Raw genomic sequence first — 23892 nt, forward strand, 5'->3', positions numbered from 1 at the left:
ATTGGGTACACACTCGAATCTTTTTCGATTCGCATTCTCTACATCTTCTTCTATGCGTTCTGTTCAACTTACTAGGTAAATGTGTAGTGTCCAACTTGCATGTAGGTAGTAAAGATTTTTCCAATAACAACGTCTTTATAATTTCCAAACGGTAATAATAATATGTAATTTTTACTGTTGAAGCTCTTCTGAATAAAAGAAAACTTGAAAAACATAATCGACAAAAAATGTATTCCAAGCTTCTTATACCATCTCAAAGTCTTCCCCTCACTTGAATAGTATGAAAGCATTTGATCTTGTTGATTAATGCCGGATATATTTGCAATGTATTTAGTTATAGCCTTTGGTTTCTGTACAATGTCTCCTCTTTTTGTTTGTGTCTTCCTTAAACTCCGTTGATAGAAATCGAATCTCTCTCTTGTCTCACCATGTACTAACTGCAATCCCCTGAAGATATTTGGTAACTATTTCGCCTTTCTTGATAATTTTTGCGTCAATAACGACTATCGGATTTTATTTTCTGCCTCTTCGGAGAATACCTGTAACATAAGTTTTTTGCTCAAGCAATTTTCGACGTACGGGAACACTATTATAAAAGTTGTCCATACGTAAAGAATGTCCTTTGTTCTCGAAACCTTTTATTAGTGACAACACCACTTTTTCAGTATAACCTGTACCACCAGTTTCACCTTGTGCACCACCGTATACATTGCATCGCAACACCATACCATCTTTTTCAGCTAATACGTTCAATTTTATACCGAACTTGTGTCGTTTACCTTTTAACAATTGGCGAAAAGACTGTTTTCCTGGCCACAGCATCATGAACTCATCTAAGGATAACGATTTTCCAGGGTAATAAATTTCATCCATTCGTTTATTGAAATAATATTGAAGATTTCTTATTTTATGTAAACGATCACCATAACCAGGATCTCCCTCATGATGTGCATTTGTTGAAAAGTGAAGACACCTCATAATGATTATGAATAATATATTTCTGCTCACGTATTTTTGTAAACCAGGAAAGCAAACATTTCATCTTTTTTCTAGTAGTTTTGTAGCCGATTAAGTTGTTCTTTTTCCATTTGGAACCACATGTCAAAAAAAAATCTTCAACTCTGCTACGGAAAGTGATTTCCACTCGGTTATTCTGGATTTTTTGAAAGTAAAATGACCTAAAATAATTCCTCTGCATAAATATTCGTTTGATCTACAATGTATTTTAGCAATTTATCAGTTACAAGCAAACTGAAAAAATCGTATGGATTATTACTAACAGGCGGTGGTACACCAAAGCCAGGTATTCCAATGAAATCGATTGTTTTTAAATTAAGAGTATTATTCCAGTCTGGAAATAATCTTGTTTGAAGCATATCATCATCATTGTCGCTAAAAACATTATCAGGATCATTCACAATACCAGAATCTGATAAAACTACTGAATCTTCCTCTGAACTTTTCCACAATGAATCTACTCATTCTTGAAGGTATTTATTCGACAATGGGATCGTCACATCTCGTTCTGTACGTGCATGCTTCGAACTAGACGATCCTGCAACGTTACGATCCATAACTATATAACAATTACAAAATTCCGAAATCGCTAATGCACGTATATATTTTAGACTATATCTGAACGGCCAACGAAAACAAAACTGACTCTAACGAAGGCCAGATCCATACTACTTACTTGAGGATGAGGAAAGTCGCCTATGCTCTCGAGACTACATTATAATGCACAGCCTAGGTTTGGCGTGATTGGTTGGTGGGTGGGTCCCAATTTAAAAATTGGCGGGTTTCATGTTTATTAAAATGACAATTGAGGTGTTGTGACACAGTATATCGCTAAAGAATTTATTAGCAATATAAAGAGTAGCAATATACTGTGGTATTGGTACAAAGCGGATGATATTCACATTTGAGGATTAAGCTGGCTATTACAGTTTTATTAGAAATGTAATTATTTTTTCTTTTGAGATTATGTAGGTCCAATTAAATTCTGACTTGTGTTTTTTTTATTTTGATATGCTAGTAATGCTTTTTTTTATTAGATATATAGATATTGTTTTAATTTTTTTGATTAAGTAATTTTTTTTATTAAGATTTAGAGGTTCTTCTTATTATTTTTATTTCTAGAACATTCATTAACATTATTATTCTCGTTAGCTTTCTCTATGTGGGATCGGCTTCTCTAATTATTTTCCTGTAAACTTTTCTGTTCTCTTCCAGGGACTAATTACCTCTCCGCTTTTTCTCTAAGATTATGATTTTTCAGAAACATGCAAATTCTGTTCATCCTATTTGTTACCGCCCTACATTCAGTACCATACATCATAGCTGGTCTAAAAGCAGTCCTATACAATTACCTTTTAGTTTCCTTGGTACCTTTTTTATCACACATCATTCAATTTGCCTCTTTCCTTTACCTTTAATTGAAGTATGATAAATAAAACGGTAATACCGATCCTAAAAGCCGAAAATTATCATCTTTTGTGAGTTCTTGTCTATTCAAGCCAACTACTCTATCTGGACTTGAAATATCATCTTTAAAAGAATATTCTAAATATTTTGTTTGTATCCAACTTAATTTTAATCATTTTTCATTAAGGACCTGTCTCCGCTACTCTATACCAAGGAGGTTCAGTTGTTATCTAATCCAGCACAAATGAGAATAAATATAGGCGAAACCCGGATGAAGCCCTATTTTCAGACAAAATTGGCCAGTTTCACCTACAATTGTATCGTTCTAACACTATAATAGTTATTCTAACTATATATAGTAGTTATAACACTATTATAGTTGTTACTTGCTCATACTCCACTCACATATTCAGCCGGCACTCCTTTCCTACCAAATCTCTGCCATAGTAGGTTTCTGATAACTTCATCATGTGCTTTCTCAAGATTAATAATACTATGTGCAAGTCTATCTCTTTCACTCTAAATTGTTAAATTAGCTGTTTTATAATAAAAATTGCTGATGTAGACCTGCCTCTTTGCATAAATCAAAATTGACATTTATCCATTTTCATTTTTTAGAACACTGAATTATGTTAGATTTCGCCACAAATGTAGGATAATAAAAAGATATATTGTGAATCGAGTACTATGAAAAATTGTCATTGTCAACAAAATGAAGGAGAGGTTTACTGGAAATAACTATTGCAAACCAAATAAAACACTAAACAGCTATGTTTAAAATGTCTTTATTCTTTATTAAAAATCTGGGAAATCAAAGGAGGGGGGGCGTTATTGGTGCAATGGCGAAGGAAAACCCCTCTAAACCTCGCCTAGGGCCCAGTACATTCCGATTTAAAAATACAATTCTAATATAAAAGCCTACAAATATAACATCATTATAACATCATTACTTAACACAGCTTTAAAATTCAGGCCTAAACTAAGCATTTATACATATATTTTATGAAATTTTACTACATATATTACTAATTGTCGCTGGATTTGACCCTCGGGAATGAGGGAAGGTGGTCCAGTCGCACTATCCATAGCTATGTTGGACCGGAGCATGTAGGGATCACGGTCCGTGGACATATAGGTTATATATGAACCCTAGCTAGCGGGAAAAATACCTTTATTAAAATACAATTAAATGTTTATTACAAGTAAGAATCTGCAATAAAAGTTGATTAGTATTATAACTAAGAATCTGCAAAGAAAGGGGTTAGATATCTTAATACTAAGAATCTGAAAATAAAGTGTTAATTAGTCTTAAAACTAAGAATCTGTAAAAGAAGGTCGTTAGTTATGACACCTAAGACTAATTAATGCAAAAAGCAAAAAAAAAAGAATCTGAAAATAAAGTGTTAATTAGTCTTAGAAATAAGAATCTGTAAAAGGAGGTCGTTAGTTATGACACCTAAGACTAATTAATGCAAAAAGCAAAAAAAAAGTAAAATTTGAAAAAAAGTGAAAAGTCCCAAAAATTTCGGGAAACAAAAGTTATTTAAAATTGTCAGATTTTCCTGAAAATGCGAAATTTGTGTCTGTCGTAGTGCCTCCGGGACTAATCAACAAAGACATGCAAGAAAATATAAACAAATAAAAAGTTATTCACAAATTTCGTAGTAAAAATTTCCTAAGTCGAAAATGACCTGAAAAGTATAAATAATCCTAAGTTATTTTTATAGTAAAAATGTTTCAAAGTCCCAAAACAGTATATAAATATCAGAAAAATAATCTAAAAGTTATTTTTAACCTGAAAAAGAAATAAAATATTCGAAATATTTTCGAAGTTCCTAAAAGAGAAAATAAGCAAAATACGTCTAAGTTATTTTCGGGCTGAAAATATTTCAGAGTCCCAAACGATAAACTAAATATAACATTATTATAATTTTTCTAAGTTAAATTAATAACCTAAGAGAGATACTTCAATTGCCATTTTAATAAACATGAAACCCGCCAATTTTTAAATTGGGACCCACCCACCAACCAATCACGCCAAACCTAGGCTGTGCATTATAATGTAGTCTCAACGGCACACCATATTATGCGACGAGAGCCTGTGACGACAATAGCCGATGGCGCACGGCGTGTGTCGTCGGCAATGAAAGTGTTAAGGAATATCTTTTACTTTGAGGTTATCTAGTGTTGATACATTTGTTTTGATCACCCTGTATAATTACATCGAAAAACTTCAGGAACAATAATGTTAATTTATATATATTTAATATTTATTAAAATACATCAAGCTTCGGAATGAATCCCCAGTTAGCAAAAATCCCAAAGTTATTGCTAGATGTTCAGTAATGGATTGCATCTCTTAATCTTGTGTCATTCTTACGAATTTCGGGACAATTAAACTTAGCAGGTTATCGAAATCTGTACTGTATAATCTATAGACGTTTTTGAGGCTTCCCCTGATTATTATTCAGTAATCGATGGAATCGAAATTGTTTCAGATCTTCCAATAAATGAGTTCCACCATATTGACTCTTTGGTAATACTCTTGTTAATAAAAATTATGCACACCGTTGCTGCAAGTAGTTGGTTTTGAGAATCTATCTCGACTGAACTTAAGTATGGATGTGACTATGTTTTAAACAAATATTTCGTAGTAGTTATATAGCAAAATTATACAACAATGTTACTTAGTCTGGAGTACACAATATGTACTAAAACGCACATAGCATTTTTATCTTTATTTTACAAATAATCCTAAAAAAGATAAGCCTTAAAAGGTTCTTTTAATACACATTATCAAGTTAAGGGTTAATAATCCTGTAGTAATCAGCACATCGCGGATCTTCTAAATTAATATCTCCCTCTCGACGATCTCTGAAAATAACTATCTCCGGAAATGCTTTTGTTACAAATGTTTTAATATTTGCTATAATTTTAACAGTTTTAAAATCTCTGTTTAGTCTGATATCCATATTTGTTTTTCAGATTGTAGCCGTAGTTCGAAAACCAGCCATGAGAACTCCGAGAAATATGTTTATAGTAAACTTAGCAGTAGCGGATCTTCTCTTGTGCGCTATTACAATGCCCCTTACTCTTATGGAAATTTTGACGAAATACTTCCCTCTCGGAAACAATCTGTTTGTATGCAAGATAATTGGTATACTCCAAGCAACAAGTACTTACGTTTCTACCATCTCCATTACTGCGATAGCGCTGGATAGATATCAGGTAATTTAAATTTAAATTTAAATAATAAAAGAGAGTTATCTTTACTTTTTTAATTAATATTAGCTTCTTTTTGTTATCTGACATCATAATAATCATAATAATGACAATATCCATTAATTTTTTTTTGTTAAAACACCCCTTAAGAGGTGTCTTCTACATTGCAATCTGATTAGAAATATCAATGAGCAGTTCTATTGAGTCTTAAATTAATACTAATAAATCTTAAAACTATAGTTACATTTAATAATGTTTCTACAGGGTCTTTCTTACTTACAGTACCGTAATTTCGGGTGACTTTGGCCCACCAGGGTGACTTTGGGCCATTTTGGGAGAAAGATATTTTAGTAATATTTTTTGGGCGTTTGTACAATATGTTATCAAGTAAATTTCATTATACCGCACCATCATTACCATATGAACTATAGGAAAATTTTAATAAATTAAAATATACGGCAATAAGTACTTCTTATATTAAGAAAAAAAAAACGAACTAAAATATAGCAATTTCACATTAGATTTTTTATCGCGGAAAAATTGGTTGGCAACCAATAATACCTCGAAGATTAAGATTAATTACATAGTTGCGTATTGAAAATCTGAGAATTCTTAACCGCCGTGCAGCATTATTTCAGTCTAAACATAGACACTAAGAAGGTCGGGTATTATTTGGAAGGTGCTACAGAATTTAACGGTTTTCGGGTGACTTTGGCATAGTTTGTTGGTTGTCGGATTTTGGTCATTCGTTGATTCTATATTAAATTAAAGTAAGTAAATGCTGATTTTAAATTTGAATTTAGCCTTTTAACAACGGCAGGATTTATTAACAAACTACAAAACTGATGCTGCGCAAGTAACTTCGAGAGAAAGTGCCGCTGCTTTAAATTTTCTTGCAGAAAAAAGGGGATTATAGTCCACAGCTGATGGAGTTGTTAAAAGAAAAAGAAAAATGGAAATTTCAGCAAAAAAAGTATCTGTGCTGAAGATTTTAAATCCAACAAGATGCTGCAGTTGCAAAAAAAGTGGCTAAGAAGAAGCCAGTAAAAGAAAATGGTACTAAAAAAATAAAAAACGAAACCTGGAATCGCAGCAAAACGAAACATTGGAAAGAAAACTGAACAGGCGAGCAATCAAGCCAATAATCAGATTTGTGAAATAGAGAAAGACTACAAAATGACGTCCTCGGAGACCTTAATAAAGAAGTTCTATTGGCAGTAGCCTAGATCAAGAAATCTCTGAATAAGCGACCATTGCTGCAGCTGTCTCTAGTGAATGAACTAAACATAAGATGGTAAAAAAACAACAAATCGTTTCAATAAAATACAAAATTTTGAGAGCTATAATGATATAATGAGCTAATGAGAGCTATAGAAATAATGCAGATCTACAAGAGTTTTCTATTCGAGTTGGAGAATTCGTAATTGTATCCGACTAGTTGGACAGCTTTTCATTAAAATTCGATGGATTTGTAAGGGGTAGTAATAACTGTTACGATTGGGTGCAAGTAATGGTACTGGGTGAAAGAAGTTTATGATAATGGCCCGAAGTCGCCGTAAGAAAATCCTACCACTTGGGTAATATTGATTTCACAGTGCCATTGGAACTTGGACATAACCAATATTTCTTTCCAGATTTAAAAAAAAGCTTGTAAATCGTTTTGTTGTTTATTTATTGTTAAGAAATTATGTTTTTTTGTGAACCTAGGGCCCTATGTAGAGTTTCATGTTAGTTTTAGTTTTTTTTTGTTTGAAATTTAAATAAATATTTCTTATATCTAACAAAATGTTTGTTTCTGATTCATCTTGTAGGGTGACTTTAGTCTAAACAATAATAATCACAGAGAATAAATGTAAAATGTAGATTGAGACAAAGTCACCCGATACTAGCAGGTGACTTTGCACACCACATTTATTTTTTTGTAATAAAGTAAGCGCTTCTTTGTGTTTTAGTGTAATTTTTGTAAAAAAGTAGTCAAAAGCTCAAATACAAATAAATAAAGAAACATATTTTTATATATTCAGAATACTGAAATCTACATTTAAACTTCGAAAGTGAGTCACCCGAGTCGAAGGAAAGTCACCCGAAATTATGGTAATTATTTACAGAAGCACTTATGTACACTAAGCCGTACTATACTCTGCTTTTGAACTAATCACTACACCAACTCGAATTGCTTCACCCTCTTCAGTCATCTTACTAACTCTATATTATCCAGGAGTTTGGGAGCCTCTATATTCACATGTTGCTGCAATCTTTGCTCATGATTGTTAACACAATTCCTTCTTATCTCTTTAATAGTATCCATTTTCAAGTCTCGGTGAATGTAGCTGTTTTTAATGTACCAAGGGACATCGAAGCTGCTTCTTAATACTTTGTTCTAAAAGCGCTGTATCTTAAAATATTGTTCTTACTAGCACAACCTCAGAGATGAGCACCGTACGACCATACTGGTCTGAGTATTTGTTTATAGATTAAAAGTTTATTATCTATTAAGAGCTTTGAGTTTCATTCAAGCAACCAATACAATTTTTTATATTTTAGTTTAAGTTCCTCTGGTTTTTTCTTTATATGGACCTTTCAACAAAGTCTACCATTAAGACGCATACCCAGGTACTTCGTAATGTGTGCAACAGGGATCTGGGCGTCATTTATTTTAATTGGCACATATTGATTTTTGAAGTTATACTTCTATACGCGCGCTCCTCGTTGGAAATTTCTATGGGAGTGAATCTGTGAAATCATTACATATGTAAGATAATATATATATATATATATATATATATAATAAAATATTTATTAATGTTATTTTTGTGATATGTTTTGTATTATTTATTAAATGTTCATAATTATTATATTAGTCTTTTGTATTTCAAAATAATAATTTCAATAAATCACGTGAATCACTGTATGAGCCAGAACTGTCAATTTTGAAATACGTTTGTGTCATGTCCTCGGTAGTATACTGGTCAGTATCCCCGCCTGTCACGCGGGAGACCGGGGTTCGATTCGCCGTCGGGGAGGACTTTTTTATTAATATTATTACATGATAAATTAAACATATGCGTAAGTAGAAAAGTTATGTATATTATTGTCATTTTTAAATACTTATGAATATTGCATTTTAATTTGTATTGTATTACTATATTGGATTATGTTGCACTGTATTGTAGTGTATTTTTTTTATGTATATTATTGTCATTTTTAAATACTTATGAATATTGCATTTTAATTTGTATTGTATTGTATTTTTATATTAATAACAATGAATAATAAAATAAACAATGAATTTTACTGCAGAGTATGTGTAAAACAAATTTGCATTCAACTCCTTTCATACATATATGAAAATAAAAATATACATTTTCATCAAAATATTGATTCAATCCTTCATTTACTATACTCCTATTATAGGTCAAATGTTGTTTATTAATTGTTAGTAAGTTGTTATTAATTCTGTTTCTCTTTCTGCTATGTCTTACCTATAGCATTACATATGTAATGATTGTGCAGACTGACTCCCAAATAAATTTGTAACGGCGAATGCGTGCATAGAAGTGTAACTTCTACCGGCAGTCACACTTGGACTGCCACACCCGTTTTTTTTTGTCCAATTATCGATCTTGTTCACTGAAGATTGTAGATTTCTTGCAGCTTCTTTATGATTATTTCACACTGTCAGAACAGCTTTCTCGGCTGTAAATGTTCCTTTCCCTGCGGCACTCCTGCCTTGATTTCCCTTAACACTGTGTAAGTATCCGTTTGCTTTATTTTGAAGAATAGTTTAGTTAAGTACGACTCTAATATTTGTAAATACTGCCTCGGTAGTGCTCTATTCAATTTATGGATAAGACCTGCATGCCATAACTTATCGAAGGCTTGGGCCACATCCTGGAAGATAGCTGAACAGATTTGTTTTCCCTTTGTATTGACAACTTTTGAATGTAGGACCAGGATAACGTACCACGTAATTTATAGGACAATGTGGGTGTTAAATTATATAAATATTAACTATCGAATAGAAAAAATATTAGGTTTTTAGTTTCGCGGACAAGTCATAAGAAGATTACAGATAACAGGAATAAAGCGACTAATGCTAGCCTGAATTTGTAATCGGATATGGTACCATGTTGGAGTTCTGTTACCCAGGACTCCCACATAAAGTGCATTTGACTGAAAGTTGTGCCCCTATCGCACATAAGAGTGCTATAGGGGAGGAAGGGATGGTTTGGAGCATTGAAGCGCGGTGGAGTGATTCCTGTTTTTAATTCGAGTCAATACACCTCGCTCCAATGAACCGTTATACCCGAACGTAATTCTAAGTGGTAAACATGTCTCACAAGCTGGGTTTAATTAACTTACTTGTTGCTTGCAAAAAAAATCAGGTGGTTGGTAGTTATTTTTCATGACCTCGTTAACGATACATGTTGGAAAGGGAGGATCTTTTGATAAAACATTTTTTATGGTTAGAAAAAAATATTTTTAGAATCGTCAAATCAACATATTTCATCCCTGCTCACCCTATTAGCTACCACAAACCCAAATTTTTGTAAGGACAAAAGTTGGGCGTCTAGTCAAATTAGAGCTACTGACGATAAATTAGCTTGTTAGCAATAAATGGTCAAAATGGGCATTGGTTCCCCGACTATGGTCACAATGAAGAAGAAATAGACGAATTTTATGATCACCTATCTAAAACATTGGATCAAAACGTAAGTTCACTATTATATAATAATTAGTATAACTTCACTATTATAAGTGGAGACTTCAATGCAGAAATTGAATTGGTGGACAAAAAACAGGAGACGAACAGGGTGAAAAATTAGTATTACAAAAAAAAAGATATACTGTTATGGATCAGTTTATCGATCAGAAATAGAATAAAGAGTTTTTTTATTATTTTAATATACCGCGGGCATATAAGTTAAAATACAACCCTGTACTTATTTGTAATAGTTAGAATAAGAGAAAACATTGTTCCGTGACGGGACCCTGACGAGTTTTTCCGTAAAAGACTGAGTGAATAGTGAAAGGACAATGGAACCCGTATAATTATAGATTAAGGAATAAATTTGTAATTGTATTTTGCGGTGGGCATTTTTCGAACGTAAATAAGAATTAGATTTAGATATGAGATAACAAGAATTTGGAAACTTATTTTTGTTGAAAAAGGCAAAATTGTTAATGGTTTCTGAAAAGTAATTTGAGTGAAAGTAGTTTATTTGTTTTAAATATCATGTTGGAAATTTTCTAAATCGAAAATAAGTGGGAAAGATTAATGCTTATGATTGGTTAAAAAGGAATGGTGGGAATGAGAGAGTTGAGAAGGTTGTCTGGGAGAGATTGAAATAATTATTATGTTACCGGCAGACCAGAAGAGAAGACGTGTTTTCGTGTAGTCAATCTGAGTACCAGTGTTTATGTTTGTTAGTGAAAAAGGTGGAAGCTGAGAGCAGATCAAAATCGAAAAGATTAATACCTCTTTTGAGTCTGCATAGTCCACGAGATATAATTGAGAAAGAAAGGAGAATTTGTGAATAAAGAGTACCGGTCAAAAGAGGCTTGGGCTTGTGTTTTCGGAGAAGTAGTTTGCTGGTATGTGGTTTGGATCGATGCTGACAACGGGAAAGATTTGATGGTAGCCAGACATAATCAATCAAGGAAGGAACTGTGGTTTGATCGAGAGGAGACATCATTGGTGTAAAAAAATAAAGGTCAGTCAAATAATTTGAATGAAAGAAAATTTTAAGATATTCTAAAGATAAAATCAAATATAAGCATAGGAACTAAGATTCCAAGTTTCAAAGAGTTATTTTTTTTGTGAATAAATTATATTTTTATATGGTCATTTTTTTTAGTAGATATTATTATAAAACAGATCAATAGATAGTTTGTAATTAAAATTAAATTTAGAGTATAGCAGTTTGTTGGGAAAGATAATTGCCCACAAAAGTTATTTATTAATATTCATCGTATTGCTTATTGAAAATAAATAAAAATTTGTGTGCATATTTATGTTGTTTTAATGTTAGTTCCGTTTCCTGTTCTATCCCGATTATGAGCAACTAGGAGATACTGAACCCACTAGAAGAGATATATAAAGTAAACTGATTAAAGTAAAATTAAAAAGGCACCCTGAGAATTTTTAATAGTAATTGATTTGTATGACTCTGCATAAATTAGTGAATTAATTAATTAAATAATTGGATTAATTAAATTAGTGTTAATTAATAATAAAACATCATAAAGCAGATCACAACAATACGTGGCAAATCCCTGAGGGTAACACCAAAAATGTTTTTAGTTTTTGATAAATTAGTGAATTACTGTTTAAAAATGAGACCACTTAACATCGTTAATATTATCAAAACATATATAACAATATGAAATAATAGGTCTAATTAGTCAAAGAGCTTAATAATACCATTTAGACAGGTCCTGTTCTTCGGAACAATTTATATGAAAATCGTATGCCGTCAGCGATCCTCCTAAATAATGAATATTCAATCTCAGGAAATCGTAGGCAATTAAACCGAATTTCACTCAACATCTAAAGAACTGAAGTACAACTTAATACCTACCTTTACAAGAGCAACTTCGTTTTCACGGTCTGCAATGAAATGAATTCCTCTTAAATTTTATTTTCGTTTCCTTTAGTTAAATTTGATTACAAACTACAAAACACATAAGTAAAATACGTTTAGTGCTTATAGCCCGGTCAATATAACATTTTAAGTTGCACTTTGTAACGCTGCAATTTTTTTTTATTTAAAATGTTTATTTTTCCCTTTACTTTGATGTCACATCGCACTTCTTCTTCTTCTTAAAGTGCCCCCTCCTCAATGGAGGTTGGCTACTACAATTTTAAACTCTTCTCTATCTTCAGCTGTTCTTATTAGCTGTTCAAAATTTAGCCCTGTCCATTGTCGGATGTTTCTGAGCCACGATAGTCTTTTCCTTCCTAGGCCTCTCTTTCCCTCGATTTTTCCTTTCACTATGAGTTGGGCATATTGGTACTTATTATTTCTCAGTATGTGGCCTAGGTATGATGTTTTTCTAACTTTTACCGTGTTAAAAAGTTCTCTTTCCTTGCCTATTCTATGCAGCACTTCTTGGTTTGAGGTATGCGATGTCCATGAAATTTTGAGTATTCTCCGGTAGATCCACATTTCAAAGGCCTCCAATTTATTTACGGTTGATGTTTTAAGGGTCCACGTTTCAACTGCATATAGAAGAGTCGACCAGACGTAGCATTTTGATAAACGTAGTCGAATTTCGAGTTTTATTCGAGAATCACAAAGCAGTTTTTTTATTTTTTCGAAAGATTTTCTGGCCTGTTCTATTCTCGATCTTATTTCTAGATCAGGATTTAGGCTGCTATCGATCCAACATTCCAGATACTTAAATCTATTGACCTGTTCTAAAATGTGCCCATTTATTGTGCAAGGTTGAGGTACGTTTTGGGTTTTTTGGATTGACATCACTTTAGTTTTTTTAATGTTTATTTTCATACCAAATTGCTCACAGGTCGAGTTGGTCTTGTCGATGAGTCGTTGTAGACCTAAGTCGGAATCCGCAATTAACACTGTATCATTGGCGTATCTGATACTGTTGATATTTACGCCATTCACCTTGACTCCGTCCTTGGAATCCTCCAATGCTTCTTTAAATAGAAACTCAGAGTAAAGATTAAATAGCAGAGGTGACAGAACACATCCTTGTCTAACTCCCCTCCTAATTTCTACTTCTGCGGATGTGGAACCTTCGATCCTAACTCTGGCGTTTTGGTTCGAGTATAAGTTTGTTAAGAATTTGATGTCTTTTCCATCTAAACCGACTTCTTTCAAACATTCTAATAGTAGGTCGTGTCTTACTCTATCAAATGCTTTTTCGAAGTCTATAAAGCATATAAATATATCTTTCTGTTGGTCGTAGCATTTTTGGGCGAGAACTAGTAAACTGAACAGGGCTTCTCTCGTTCCCATGCCGGCTCTGAATACAAACTGATCGTCTCCGATGATTGTTTCGCACTTTCTATAGATACGATTATGTACGATTTTTAGTAGGACTTTTACTGCATGACTCATAAGGCTTATCAGACGGAACTCATTGCAGTGTTGTGGGTTTGGATTTTTTGGTAGTGGGATGAATATTGACTCCAGCCAATCTTGGGGTATTTTACCTGTATCATAAATGCGATTGAATAAAAGGACAAATATTTCGATATTTTCTTCGCTGATTAATTTTAACGTTTCTGGGTATATTCCGTCTGGACCTGGGCACCCTAATTTTTAATTGGAAATTCTCACATCAAAATATTTACTTTTCTAAAAAATCAGGCACATTTCCCAAACTAGCTGAAATGTTTTTATCGCAATCATTTAATTTGTTTTTGTAACGTTATCTTTAACATATTGATTTTTTTCTTTTGAAATGAAATACCGTATATATTTATTTCTTTTACGTATTAAAATTACCAATCTTGGTAATTAAAATTACCAACAAGTTGGTCAGCTATCTCAATATGTCTGTGAAAACATATGTCTCTCTTGTTTTTTTAAATTATTGTTTCAAATTTTTGAAAAATATCTTCTTTTCCAGTGTCACCTGTAACATTTTGACAATTTGATCCAATTTCTTTTATTAAATCTATGCTGTCTACCAAGGACAACTTTGATAATTCTAATTGAGTAATAGTTTTTTAAAGCAAACTAAAAGTTGCTGCTAAAGAACGTTGTTTTTAAAATTAATTTTAGCATCTAGCAGATTGGGAACTTTCATCCGTTAAAGTGTCAATTATATTTCTTAAATCTACGAAATAGTCTGAATAGAAAAAAGCTTCGTCCAACCATGTTCATCATCGTGTTAGAACGGGTTCTGGTAAAAGAGTAATATTTGGAAGCATTTCTTTATAAAGTTGAGTTCTTGTAGGATATTTGAGGAATACTTTTTTATGCTTTATATGAGGGAGATTACAAAATAAAACTTTTTTCTAATTTCTTCCGCAACTCTATTCATTCTCGTGTATTATGTTTAAAATATTTTTAAATTTTGACTTGCCTTGATCATATATGGTGTAGCATCGGATAAAAAAGCAATAATTTAAGGCTAGGAACAGCTGCAGGAAAACAATTTGATATTTCTTCTTGTACAAAACGTGATATTGTTGCAGAGTTGGGTTTTTCTAATTGCTTGTATGAAATTAAATGGGACTTTAATAAGTTCTGAACGCTTAGAATACCAATCATTAAATGAGCGATATATCTTCCTGACGAATCAGTGGTTTCGTTAACACATATATGTAGAAGTAGTTGTCACTCATATTAGTTTTTATACTTATCCATTACTGACGAGTACAACGAGTTGACCTGGTTTTTCTTTAGAGCCCTTTCAGTTGGAATATTTAATTTACAATATTAAAAAAAAAAAAAGAAATTAAGTTTTCATTGGATATTTTGAAAGCGGTATATTTAAAGAGATTAATGCACGGCACAAATCTTAATTAAAAGTATCTTGTTCCTTTTATTCTTTCGAACTTGACCGAAAAGAATTGGAAACCAAAGCTTGACTTTTTTCTCCAGATTTAGTTTTGTTTTTTTGGACTAAGTGTGACGCAATTCTGACATGTTGATATATCTGAAATTTCTTTTCGCATGCAACCTGTAATAACTTCTTCTTCTTAGAACGCAGTCTACCTACGGAGGTTGGCAACCATAATGGCTATTTTTATTTTTGAACTTGCTGCTCTAAACAAATCAATCGATCTGCATTGATACTAATCACGTAGATTCTTCAACCACCAGTTCTGCCTTCGGCCAATAGATTTTCTTCTTTGAATCTTTTCCTGTATTATGAGTCTGAAAATTTCATATTTTGGTCCCCTCATCACGTGGTCTAGATATTCCAGTTTTCTGGTTTGTATAGTGGCGATTAGTTCTGTTTCTTTACCAACACTCTCCAGACTTCTTTATTTGTAATTCTATCAGTCCATGATATTTTTAATACTCTGCGGTATAACCAGAGTTAGAAAGCCTTGATTTTTTTTTAAATTGCAATTTTTTAATGTCCAATTCCATATAATCATCATCATCATTGGTGCTATAACCCTATAAAAGAGCCTCGACCTTCCCAAGTCTATTACGCCAGTCAGTTCTATCCATTGCCAACTGTTGCCAGTTTGCTGCGCCTATTTGTCACCATCCTCATCTACACCATCCCTCCATCTGAGTTTTGGTCTACCCCTTTTTCTACTTCCCACAGCTTGTGACATAAGGATTCTTCTAGAAGGGTTGTTCTGCTGTGATCTTGCCAGATGTCCTGCCCATCTTAGTCTTCCTATTTTTATAAAGGATACTACGTCTTTACCACCAAATATATGTTTATATCTGTGATATATCTCGTAGTTGTACCTCCTTCTCCAAACACCATTTTCATAGATGCCACCAAATATTCTTCTCAGGATCCTTCGTTCAAATATAAGCAGGAGATTTTCATCTGCCTTGGAAATGATCCATGCCTCTGACCCATATGTCAACACTGGTTGTATAAGGGTTTTGTATATGGTTATTTTTGTTTTTTGGCTTAAGTTTCTGCTTCTCATATGTCTACTCAGTCCAAAATAGCATTTGTTTGCTAGGATTATTCTTCGCTTGATTTCTTCCGTCATGACGTTCTCCTTGGTGATCAGGGAGCCTAAGTATGTGAATTTGTCCACCACTTCAAAGGTAGAATTATCAACCGTGAGTTGGTGGGCGATGTTTCTGGCTCTATTGTTGGGTGTTGATGCCATTATCTTAGTTTTATTTTCATTTACTTGCAGGCCCATATTTTTTGAGGCGTGTGACAAGGTGGTATACATTTATACTGCTGTCTATTTGGGCATCCCTGACCGCCTTTTCCAAAGCTATGTTGAAAAGGAGACACGCCAGCGCATCTCCCTGTCGCAGTCCAACATGCGTTTCAAATGCCTGTGATTGTTCGCCCTGTATTTGGACTTTGCAAACAACTTTACGCATTGTAGCCTTAACCAATCTTATCAGTTTATCGGGGATGTGGAATTCATCCATGGCTTCATACAATTTATTTCTTAGGACACTATCATAGGCCGATTTAAAATCTACGAAAAGATGGTATGTGTCGATATTAAATTCATTGGTTTTTTCCAGTATTTGCCTTAGCACAAAGATCTGGTCTGTTGTTGATCGACCAGGCCTAAAACCACTTTGATATTCGCCAAGAAGCTCCTCTGAATATTCACTCAGGCGACCATATAAAATACTCGAAAATATTTTGTATGCTGTATTAAGGAGGGTTATTCCCCTATAGTTTCTACATTCTAATTCATCGCCCTTTTTGTGTAGCGGGCAAACGATCCCAATACACCACTCTTCTGGGATTTGTTCCTCATTCCAGGCTCTCAGTATGATTTTATATATATGATTAGTCAGAGTAGCACCTCCACATTTAATAAGTTCCGCGGGTATACCATCACTTCCTGGAGATTTATTATTTTTTAGGTGTTTTATTGCATCCCGTACTTCCTGAATTGATGGAGGCTCCAATGGTGTATTGTTGTTTGCTCCTGGGGGTGGTTGATTTGGATCTTCTACTTCGATAGTAAGCAGTTCTTTATAGTGTTCCACCCACCTTTTCAATACTTCTTCTTTTGTATTGAGTATATGCCCCTCCTTATCCTTACATAGTCCGATCCTTGGTTTAAATTCTTTTCTTGCTTTATTTAGATTTTTATAGAATTTTCTTGCTTGATTTTCCTTTTTTAATGCCTCAAGTTCTTCCAATATTCTATTTTCATAAGTTTGCTTTTTTCTCCGATGGATGTACTTCTCTTCTCTTCTGAGATCCTTATATTTTTGTTCTTTTTCTCGGGTTCTTCTTTGCTGCATCAGTTTATATGCATTGTTCTTTCTTCTTGTAATGTCCTCGCACTCGGCATCGAACCACTCATTGCGTGGTGGTGGTCTTTGCGGCCCTAGAATGTTATTTGCTGCGTCTTTAATGTAATTTTTACACATTTCCCATTGTTCACTAATTGTTAGATTCTCTTTAGTTTCATATAATAATATTGAATAATATTGAAAATATATAACAGCGAATGGTACGTAGTCTGATTTCCAAATTTAGATTTTTGCACGTTAGGAGTGGCTTTATTCGTATAAATGCTAATCTGGCAATCTCTATTCGCCTGTTTATTTCTGCAGTATGATCAATGGTTTCATTAATCAAAGTTCTCAAGTACTGATATTTTTCTACCTGTTGTATCACGTTATCATTGATTGTTAATATGTGATGAATATTTTGTGATCTTTTTGTAACTTTTTTAGCGTTTATAGTAATTCCCATCTCAGCACTATTCATACTTAAGCTTTCGATAAGATATTGTAGATCTTCTATACTCGATGCTATGATCACAGTGTCATCTGCATATCGTAAGTTGTTAATTAATTTTCCGTTAACGGTAACTCCCACTTTGATAATATTGAGCGTGTTTTAGAAATTTTCTTCAAAATATAAGTTCAACAAAAGTGGCGATAAAACACATCCCTGTCTAACTCTTCTACAGATCTTCATTTCTTCTGAGTGTTGCCCATCAATTTAAACTATGGCACTTTGGTTCCATAGTTCCATGTCTTACTTTATCGAAAGCTTTTTCGTAGTCAACAAACCACACGTTTAGATCAATATGTTGATGGCAAATAGTCCTTATCTAGTACCCATTCCATTTCGAAACCCAAACTGCGTCTCGCAAATATCCTCCTCTAGCCTTTTGTATATTTATTTATGTATTACTTTTAGCAGTACTTCTAAAGTATGACTCATGAGGCTCCGGATTCGATAATCAGAGCGCTCTTTTGCTGCTTGTTTTTTAGGGATGGTTATAAATGCTGTCTTCAGCTACTCTTGTAGTATTATTCCCGTATCGTACACCATACAACGTATTGTTGAATAAATCTGCCAATACTTCCACGTTATCGTCTTCCACTAGTTTTAACAGTGAATAAATAACTACAGTTGGAACCAATTTCTTTATAATTTTAAACTGAAGGCATCAATAGAAGAAATTTCATTAATGTAACTGCACGATTATTGCATGGCAATCACTAATATTTTAGTGATAATTAAAATAGTTCTTTTATAATAAAATATATATAAATGGGTATTGGTATTATATTAAAACTTAATTTATATTATTTTCGTTTTATTAACGTTAGTTTACGCAATCAATAAAATATTTTAAATACCATATCAATTATAGAAAAGTATTAAATACTTAATACTTACAATTTTGCCACAAACTGAACAAGAAACTTTGTACATATTCATAGATAGCTCTTTGTAATGTTTAGTCTAAATAGCGACGTGAATACCTTACTTATCGGTAAACCTTTTCATTACAGGTTATCGTATATCCAACTAAGGAGAGTTTACAACAGTTTGGAGCAACGCTTATTCTTCTCCTAATATGGATGGTGGCACTATTACTTGCAATGCCCCTATTCGTTGTAAGACATCTTGTACACCACACAGTCGAAATGGAGTCGGAATGTTTAAATCTCAACTTTTGTATAGAAAATTGGCCAGTAGATCACGGCAGGGCGTACTACTCGATATTTTCGTTAATTTTCCAGTACACACTGCCCATTATTATTGTATCGGTAAGTAGATTTACTTAAAATTACTAAAAATATAGGTTACTGTAATTGTAAGGTAATATCAATGGCGTATAATTTATATTTATTATATGTCATTGGGTAAGATAAACATACACTTACTATAAAAATAAAATGATGTTTAACAAACGTCAAAGTTTTACCAAAATAAAATTAAATTAATTTAAATAAAACAAAACCTAAATAAATAAAATAAATATAATTAAGCAGAATCAAATAACAATTAAAGAAAATTAAGTTAAATTAAACAAAATTAAGTAAAAGCTATACCTGTAAAAATACCTGCTGTACCGTTATTGCTTCATGTCCCATGTAAAATCCCATAAGAAAATGATTATTCAAGTTTTATTCGGCTCATTTTTGAGCGATTTGTGGTGGGGGTAGAATTGTTTGTCGAATCGTGACGTATGATACATCATTGGAAAGAAAAGGGGGTAGCGAATATTATAAGGCAGAAAAAACACATTGCGGTCACAACATATCCTCTTTGTTATTTGTCCGATTGGAGCGTATAATACGTTCAATGAAAGGGAAGGATATCACGAATATATTAAGATAGAAAGAACAAACAAGGCGACTACCAAAAGGGCACTACACAGTATCTTCATTATTAATGAACGCATAGTTACATACGAGATGTCATAGGGCATTATGGATAAGAATAGATTAACTAAAAGACAAATTTTGATTTATTGGCTTAAAGAAGACCTCTGACTGAGTACTAAATAACTGAAGAAGTCCTAACATGCGACATAGCAATTGAAAGGGGAGGAAATGGCGAATATATTTAGGTACAAAGAATAAACAAGGAGACTACCAAAAAGGCACTACACATCGTCTTCGTTATTAATGAACGTATAACGACATACGACAGATTGCATGACACTATGGATCTATAAATGATAATAGACATATTTGCTCTATATATAAAGGATAAGGTAAATATAAGGTAAGGTTGCTTTATTGAACTGAAAAAGGCCTCTGACTCATTACAAAATAAACAACTAGCATAATACTAGCATATGACACATAAAGTCAAACGACGTGAGACGTATAGTACATATAATGTATATATACAGGGTATAGTAAAGAACATGATGTGAAGTCAGAAGTGCACCAGATATTTACTTGGATTATATGCAAAAAGTTTAGTTTAAAATCCAATTTTTTCATTAAAAACGTTTAAGTTTAATATATATTACTATATAATTGGGATATATTTCTTAGAGTAATATAATGCTTTTAAGGTTTTAAATTAACGGTTGGTCGTTACAAATTAATAGCCATAAGAAAACTTTGCCAATTAAGACGTCTGCAAATAAAATAGAAAATACTCGTAATTATCTTCTTTCCAAGAATTATTTTATTTGCGGTCGACTATAAAAAACTCTACGTAAAAAAGTGTCTTATTTGTTATTGGAAAATTTTTTTGTGACTGTTTTATCATTCTTACTGTTTTGTATAAAACTTAAGAGGTCGCTGGTTAAATGATATTAGATAAATAATTATAAAGATAAAAATGTAATATTTTGTTTGTGAATAAATTAGCGACAAATAGCAAATACAACTGTCAGTAAATTAGGAAATTAACTGGTCTTACTCATTATTGATGTTTGTATAAAGAATATAGACTTACCCTTTGAAATATTGGAGTCGTATTCTTAGCCAAGGAAATCTCGTTGGTACCGCGTCGGGGCGCCCGCCGACGCTCGATGGCGAGAACCTATAACACACTAGGTCCGTTTGGTTCGCTGTCTTGGGAGGAAGTGTCGAGATTGCAGGTCAGAAAAGAACCTCTTGGCAGTTGGGTGGAAGAGGATACATCAATAAATCACCCTATTGTATTATGATTTTGAATGCGATAATTTAAGTTAATTGAGACCGTAATACGAAACCGTACACTTGCGTGTACATTTGTGACACAGAATACAAAAGAGAAGTCAAATTCTCCGTACTAAAAACATAATACATGAGATGGCCAGTTTAACAATTTTACAGGAAGCAATATATTTTACCAAAGTCGTTAGAACACAGTATTGAATTAGATAACATTACAGTACTGTAACAGAAAAATATTAAATGTATAAATATGAAAACAAATAGTATATACTTTCCCAAACACTTACACTTCTTTTTATTCTTATTTATATACACGTATATATCGACCCTCCCAACGAAAACTGTACTTGTTTTTTTTTTCAATTTTGAGTTATTACCATAAACAGATTTCATGATACCGAAATTTCTTCGAGAGAATACTATAATAACGTAATATAGACAACACAATATCTTCTTCTTCAAGTGCCATCTCCGCGGCGGAGGTCGGCAATCATCATAGCTATTCGGACTTTTGAGACGGCTGCTCTGAAAAGTTCATTTGATGTACATCCTTACCACACTCTCAGGTTGCGCAGCCATGACATTCTACGCCTCCCTATGCTATGTGTATTTCTCTCCACGTGTAATATGTCCGAGATATTCTAATTTTCTTGTTTTTATTGTATTTAAAATTTCCATTTCTTTGTTCATCCTTCCCAGAAACTCTTTGTTTGTGACGTGTTCTGTCCATGATATTTTCAGAATTCTTCTGTCCACCCACAGCTCGAATGATTCCAGTTTTTTCATTGATGTCGCATTCAAGGTCCAAGATTCCATTCCATAAAATAAAGTCGAAACAACACAATATACATAAATGTAAATCTCAATGCTCAATGTACTTTACCGCGAAGAAAGTGGTATTGTGGAGTTACTATAGTATTTTTCACATAAAAATGCGTGCCCGTCACAATTTATATAAAGTGACGTCACTTATATTTAAAATTTCCAGAACGTCAACCTTAGAGTTCACATTTTCTTAAACAGCTAATAAATAGCTAATAATACGAATCCCATACGGAACCGCTCGATCTTTTATAGGCGTCAACATGGTATAATATTCAGAAAAATGTAATCATCATTATATTGGGAATTTTGGAATTATATTGATTTAAAAAATAACCAAAAACATTTGTTATTATTAATAATATAAATTTTATGAAATATCTCTTTAAGTCTAATATTCTACATAATAATAATTTTAATTATATATATATTAGACAATTGTACGCAACTGATATGGGAATACTTCAAATTTTTTTGATAGTTCAGCGTGTGGCAAAATTGTTTAAAGTGTTGCTGCTTTTTTAGAGTAAGAATTTTGTTTATGTTTTGATTTCCTACACAATTTGATCATAATATATATTAATAAATTGTATTTATAAATACATATTAAATTTAGATTAATAGCTTTAAAAACTAATTATTGTTGTGTATTGTGATTGTGCTATGCCAAAATAACTAAATAGTCTGTAGAAAGCTGATAAGCTTTCATATAAGATATATTATTTTAAACAAGAAATAACCTACCGCCTTCATCTGACTGTTTTGGACCTACCAATTTTCAGGTTAAACATATGACATATGTTTGACATTGTGGCAAATACAGGCGAAATTGACAATTATTAATAATTCACTTTTTAATATTTTTTCAGTTTATGTACAAAATAAATGTAGTATTAAAAACTGGGTTTCTCAAAATTCATCATAATATATCTTTTTAACCCCAAACGGAAAAGAAAGGGAAAAATCTAGTACTGGCAAATCAAGTTTTTCACGTGAAAGAGCATATAATTAAAAACAGTAATAGTAAAAGGTATGATATAAAAGCTAAAGTCATCAGGCACTCTGCAGTTAGCTTGAAGCCTTATAAAATATCATTTAAGGTAAATTATTTAAATATTTCCTATTTCAATTGCATAAAAATGAGGTTATGTGATATTTACTTTTCCAGATTATTAGTGCGGATCCATCTTTTTCTTTTCTCTAATTTATATGTAATCTTTGGGAACCTATAAAATCTACACTTACTATTTTTTCTATTATTAGCACAATTAAATATGCAACATGTATTTGCACACATTTTTGTTTGTCATATTTCGCCGCTACGGACGCTGACATCGTTTCAAGGTACCCCTACCATGGTCACGTACGGAGCGAATACGTTTCAAGCGAATAAAATTATAGGTTATGTTAAATGTATAATATTAGACGTCACGTCATTAATCGTTTCACATTAAATGAAGTACTAAAGGGAATCTTGTTTATTATTATAATAATTTATAATAGTGTCGCACAGAACTAAACGAATTTTGGGATTACTTGCTAATAATAATACACAAATAGCATCAGGTAAGTTGCTGTCATTATATTTATTTGAATTACTGCTTAAAATCTGAATGTTCTACATATTATGGACAGTAAAAAAGTTAATTTCAAAGAAACAATCTAGGTATTTAATCATTTAAACGTTTCTTTTTTTATTATTTAAATTTTATATTTTTTTAGACAACGAATATGAAAGTAACGACGACAATCATACCGTTGACATTGATACCAATATATTTCTTTCTGATTATTTCGATGATGATCCAAACTATGTTCGCTCAGGATCAAGGAACAATCTAGGTATTTAATTATTTAAACGTTTCTTATTTTTTAATTTAAATTTTTTAATTTTTTT

General features: G+C 32.5%; 1 protein-coding gene across 1 annotated transcript in view; it reads left to right on the forward strand.

Moving 5' to 3' along the window:
* Window positions 1-23892, forward strand: part of NPFR (Neuropeptide F receptor) — a 355628-nt gene that overhangs the window by 305304 nt on the left and 26432 nt on the right. Inside the window, exons 4-5 of the mRNA XM_072535514.1 lie at window positions 5410-5652; window positions 19062-19319. Coding sequence (XP_072391615.1) covers window positions 5410-5652; window positions 19062-19319 — 501 coding nt within the window. The remainder of the gene's footprint in view (window positions 1-5409; window positions 5653-19061; window positions 19320-23892) is intronic.

This window comes from Diabrotica undecimpunctata, chromosome 6 (genome assembly GCF_040954645.1).
Source record: "Diabrotica undecimpunctata isolate CICGRU chromosome 6, icDiaUnde3, whole genome shotgun sequence".
Classification (NCBI taxonomy): domain Eukaryota; kingdom Metazoa; phylum Arthropoda; class Insecta; order Coleoptera; family Chrysomelidae; genus Diabrotica; species Diabrotica undecimpunctata.